The sequence below is a fragment of the Zerene cesonia genome, chromosome 1 (genome assembly GCF_012273895.1).
Source record: "Zerene cesonia ecotype Mississippi chromosome 1, Zerene_cesonia_1.1, whole genome shotgun sequence".
Lineage (NCBI taxonomy): Eukaryota > Metazoa > Arthropoda > Insecta > Lepidoptera > Pieridae > Zerene > Zerene cesonia.
The window spans coordinates 7,916,435-7,922,285 of record NC_052102.1 but is presented as its reverse complement, the minus strand read 5'-3'; the positions used below and the strand labels follow the sequence as shown (position 1 = coordinate 7,922,285).

At 35.9% G+C, this 5,851-nt stretch overlaps 1 protein-coding gene across 1 annotated transcript in view; it reads left to right on the top strand.

Moving 5' to 3' along the window:
* Window positions 1–5,445, top strand: part of LOC119828974 (sodium- and chloride-dependent glycine transporter 1-like) — a 9,445-nt gene extending 4,000 nt beyond the window's left edge. The window contains exons 8-12 of the mRNA XM_038351318.1: window positions 1,193–1,430; window positions 2,529–2,657; window positions 3,640–3,840; window positions 4,401–4,526; window positions 5,287–5,445. Of these exons, the coding sequence (XP_038207246.1) occupies window positions 1,193–1,430; window positions 2,529–2,657; window positions 3,640–3,840; window positions 4,401–4,526; window positions 5,287–5,430 (838 nt within the window). The 3' untranslated portion in view covers window positions 5,431–5,445. The remainder of the gene's footprint in view (window positions 1–1,192; window positions 1,431–2,528; window positions 2,658–3,639; window positions 3,841–4,400; window positions 4,527–5,286) is intronic.
* The last annotated feature ends 406 nt before the right edge of the window (window positions 5,446–5,851 follow it).

Below are 5,851 nucleotides of genomic sequence, written 5' to 3'. Positions count from 1 at the left end.
CGTTTAGGTCTCCCATAAGGATGATGATATCCTGTTTGCGGATTTTCTTGATGGTATGGTTTAAGGTGCTGTAGAAGTTGTCTTTGTCTTCCTCAGATGCCACATTTGTTGGAGCATAACATTGTACAACTGTTACCTTTCTCACTTTGCTGTTGAATCGAGCTAATATTTAATGCGTTCAGTGACAGGTGTCCAGTCCAAGAGACTCTTTCTTGCAGAATCACTTAGTAGAAAACCCACTCCGAACTCCCGGGGTCCTTCATCGTTTTCATTTCCGGAGTATAGAAGCGTCAGTCCACGAGGGGTTCTTATTTCTCCGAAACCATTCCTTCTTACTTCACTTAGGCCGAGGATTTGTAGCTTATAATTGAGCATTTCCTGTTCAACTTGGGCTAAGCGATTATCGTCACTAAGAGTTCTAACGTTCCAACAAGCGATTCGAGTCCGTGATTTCATGCCTAAGGTCGTCGGTTTTTTATCGGTCCGGTTTTGCACTGTTTCTGTTTCTTTAATCAATGAGATTTCAGATAAGCGAGTGATTAACCCACTATATCCTAGCCTAACGGTGGGGCTGCCACCTTACAGCCTATAGGCATGCTTGGTTTAATTCAGGTATCCTTCCCTGTGAGCTTCGATCTGTTTTTAGGCGCAGATGTTTCGCCTTTTGCCCTGCATCCTTAGCTCATCTGTAACCCGATTGTGGCGATCTTGAGGTTACAGCAGTTTCCAGAGGGACGACGAGGACGTGGATGGCGCGGACTGGTCAGGCTCTGCGTTGAAATAGTACTTCGCCACAAGTACCGCAGACGGCTTTTCCTGGTATTTTTTCGGGTAATGCTGTGCTCACTCAGCGATTCCCACCAAGGCCGAACCCTGACTTCCCCTCCATTGCATTCTAAACAATATAGTTATTAATTGTTTCTCTTTCTTGATTGATTTTTTGTTTCATCGAAACAACATGCATAACCAACTTCAAAATTAAAAGTACATAAAACTACCAGATGTAGCTTCATCATTCGGTCATCTTTTCATGTATTTTTGAGTAGGTGTGAATATCAATGACATTATATTAACCCATAACTGATTATACAGTACATCCCTTTCATTCATTGCATTTTTTAAGTAACTAAAGATGTCGCTTCATCTACGATATTTATCCGTATATATTAACCATAAAAACATTACATTCCAGATCGTCCATAATAATACCGGTCATAAACTGTGGTACGAGTATTCTGGCGGGTTTTGTAGTATTCTCCGTGTTGGGTTTCGCGGCGGAGCGGGCGGGGGTGCCAATAAGCGATGTCGCCTCCGCCGGTCCCGGCTTGGCGTTTGTCACATACCCCGCCGCGGTGTCGATGATGCCCGTGCCAAACTTTTGGGCTATCATATTCTTTGTTATGCTGTTCTTTCTGGGTATTGATACGATGGTCAGTTTTTTGGGTCTGTTGTTTACTATTATATTTTCATTATATATATGATACGTATATGTGAATGGTTCTATGGTTCCAATATGGACTTCTGTTGATAGTCTATGCTTTTGTTGTGTGTATGGCCTCGAGCTGAAACGAAAGCAACAATTTATAGCCACACATATATAATATGGCAACGATTGGTTTCATTTTGGTTTTTCAATTGAACTAAATAAAATCACGACTCTTCATCTTTCCTTTAAGTCTTGTTGATGCGATTTAGTGCTGCTCTTAATGTTTGCAACGAACTAGTAGTAGCATTAAAATTCTAAATTATTTTATCGCCCATTAGAAAGAAATTTTATAGATTTTTTAAGATTAAGCGACACAAACATCACTAGATCACCTGACTACATAAATAGAAAAGTGGTTTAGTCATCAATTTGAAAATTACATTCAATTTCGATTTGTCAGAAAGAGTGCCTTACCAGTTAGTTTCCAATAGGACGGTTGTCAATCGCTCGCGTGCGTTTACGCCCTTGTCAATTCGCGGTGAATCACGGTCTCGGCTTATTCACTTCGTGGAATAAGCTTTCGTGCAATTGAATACGTTAAAACATTTTCTTTTAACCAGTTTCGGTTTAGTGTTCAAATGCTTTGATATTGTTTTTTTGCTTTACAATCCTAATATTTTCTTATACATGTTAAAACAATAGTAAACATTTTTTCAGCATCTTTCAAAATACGGAGTAATGCACTCATTGAATATCTTTATAATATATATTTTTAAACAATTTGGCTTCTCCTAATTAGAAAAAAACGTAGTTATCATTTAAACTTATCTGTCTATATAGATTATTAGACAGTAAGCGCGTAATAAGTTTTCAAATTTTCAAGAAGGGTTAAAAACCGCAATGAAACCTGTGTGGAACTGACCACATAAATAAAACCCAACTAAATATTATATTACCATGTTACATTGAATGATACTTAAAAAAATCGTTGCGCGTGATTGATATAACTATTTATTCCAACAGGCCAGAAATTAAATGATTCTAATAACAATATAACTGTAGAACTGGTACTTCCTTTTATATATTAATTATATTTTTTCAGTTCGTTACTATAGAGGCAGTAATAGCTGGCATAATAGACGAATTTCCTCAACTTCGAATCAGGAAAAAAATTATAACATTCTTAACATGTTTATCTCTATTTTGTTTGTCCATCTTATGCACTACTGAGGTAAGTGTTAGTTAGTAAGAATTTAATTTGAACTTATATATTATTTTATAGATTCATCAATACTTTCATCTTTATTTAAAATGTAGGCTAAAAAGCAAAAAGAATAAATAACAGATTATAAATTGTTTTTCCAAATATGTTATGTGTTTGTTATATAATGTAATATGTTTCATAATTACAAAGAAATATTATGCGTAAAAAAATAATAGACATAAGTCTCATTTTTCTTTTTCTTTGTGTTTTTTAATAAACCTCTCTTTCTGTCCCTGTACTGCACATGCACATGGTATTAGAAAGAGACGCGGCATGCGGCTGGTACACGTACGAGTATTATACAAAAATGCTATTCTAATTTAGCAAACTTCCTTCCAAACATTATTAGATAATAATTCTAGAACTGCACAGTCTTACCTTGATCCACATAACTTTCACGAGAAGTCAGCGACTGCGCAAACCATGACAAGTCCAACAATGTTGCTTAAGTTTGCAAAATGTATTTGTCACGTAAAGTTTTGGCTCATGCAACCAAGTCAGTAGATGTCCTGTTTGCTTACCTTGATTAATGGTGTGAAATTATTATGCGAAATTATTATTAAAGATATATAGCATGCACTGGTCTATTGTTTCTTTCATTTTCGACGCCGTATACACTAAAAAACGTATTTAAATTGCCAAATTTACTTTAATAAACTTTCTGAACTCACAATACAAGATGTAACGTTAAAACCTCTAACGCTTATTGATAGATATAGTTATAATACCGAGCCCAGAGTTAGCCTGTATCATGATTATTATTTTCAAGAGCTTGTACCGAGATAGTGACAATAACTTGCAATATCTAAGGCAGGCACCCTAACCCTTCTTCCAAAGATTTTCTTTTACTCACTCAATTTAATAACATCTTAAATAATTCTTGTGGTTTTGCGCTTAAATTTTGACTACCTCAACAATAAAAAATACATACATCAGAAGTAATCCCCAGGGTGGCTTGCACATCATTAATCTTCTGGACGCCCATGTTGCCATAGCCAGCGTACCTCTGGTATGTGGCTTGGAACTTATAGCTGCGGTCTACACGTATGGGCCTAGGAACCTAACTGATGATATACTCTTCATGACTGGAGAGCCGTTGCATAGAGTCTGGATGATATTGTGGAGATATGTGGTGCCGGTTTTATTATTGGTAAATGAAATTTATTTCTTTTCAATTTTTATTGAAATGCACTTTAAAATGTTCGAACTAATCTCAGATCTCCTGGTTCGAATTCAAAGTTTATTTTTGCGTTATTCATCCACATAGAGTGGCGAGTCTATCGTTCTTTTATCGGATACAGTTTGGAGAGTGCTTTGTGGAATTACACGCTTGATTCCGCCATCTACATTCTCTCATCAGGCGCACAGACTCTAGTCTCTAGGCACCGCTATACGGGGTATAGTTTAGTTATACCCCGGCGGCCTATAGCGGAGTAAAACAATAATAATATATTCGATTTCCGTTTTTATCGAGAAAGGTTGTAAGCTATGTATGCTACAACCACTAGCAGTAGAACATCATTGCATGGGTCAGCTAACAACTAGTTCATTGATATTAAGTTATATGAAATATAAACGATCTTTATATAAGTATATCGAATTTCAACATTGTAAATGGTTTTACTTAACACATTTATAACTTTATATGTATGTTTCCTCAAAGCAAACAAATATGACATTTATATACCTAGACTTTAATTTTTATTTCAGATCATAACATTTTACTCTTTGCGAGAGGCATCTGGTCTCGGTTGGTGTGTCGCATTAGCGTCAGTCATTTTTATTCCCGTACATGCGATGATACTTATATTAAATACAAAGGGACCTTTCCTACAGGTACTAACTAATATGGAAATAATGTCTCAATGATTATCAATCAATCAAACTCAAAACAGTGAACGAAAACACCGTGAGAAAATGCGGCATGTCCACGAATCAAAAGTTCGACGACATGTGACATCTGCCGACCCGCACTTGGCCAGTGTGGTGGATTATGGCCTATATTTCTTCCCACTGCAAGATCATAGGCCTTATTTTATGAGTGAACAAAACGCCATAATATACATTAATAACGTGTCACGTTGTGTGTCCACAATGGACTCCTAAATTTATATGATTTCAATTACGATAAAAAACTACGCGGACGGAGCCGGGGCGTGCAGCTAGTAATAATATGTAATAAAAAACATTCCCAAATGTTGCACCTGAATAGGTTGTGGCAGATTATCGCATTCGTTCTAGAATAATTACAAAATAATACTAATGTTTTAATGAGTTATTATGTAATGTTAATTTATCATGATTTTATAATTTATACATCGCCACAACGTAGATATTGCTAGCTGTCACAATTGAAAATAATGGAGAAAAATATTGAGAGAACCATACGGTGTAACTTGTACGGTACCGTGAACTGTACGGTACGGTGAACTTCAATCCTCGACTTATATTATCCCGGGAAAGTTTTCATTTAAATCGGTCCAGTGGTTTTTGCGTGATTTGCTTGACATAAATGACAATTTGCGCAATTGTACAAAATTATTTCACATAACTGTTTACTTCTTGTATTATTTATAAAAAATGGAATCGATTTCAGCGAATACGAGTAAATTGCCGGCCAAACAATTTGTGGGGTCCAATAGACCCTCAGATAAGACTGCGTTGGGAAGCTTCGAGAAAGAAAACATCCATTGCTTTAGAAACATCGTCTGATAAAAATACATATTGTGTTAATGAGTAAATTTTTGTAAGGATACAATAAATTATTGCTTATTAAAAATTTTTGATTAGTACTTTTTCATTCTCTACCAAAATATAAATATTTATATACACCGTCATGCAATACATTACAATCGGTAAAGACTATCTTTGTATGTTTTAACGAATACACGGTCTAGGTTTTAGATTTCATGTCCATTCTCCTCCACTTTCCTTTCTCAGGTCACAAACTATATTTGCACTAAATTTCATCCAAATCGGTGCAGTGATTTAGGCTTGAATTAGAGTTCCTTTAGCATTTCTAAGATTAACAAAATCTTAAAAAATGTGTTTTGGTTGTTAGATTTATCGCCGTTGATCTTCAAAAAATGCGAGCCGTCAACCCGAAGCGAAGCCGAGGCGAGCTGATAGTATGATATAAATGGGATACATCGTTTGATATG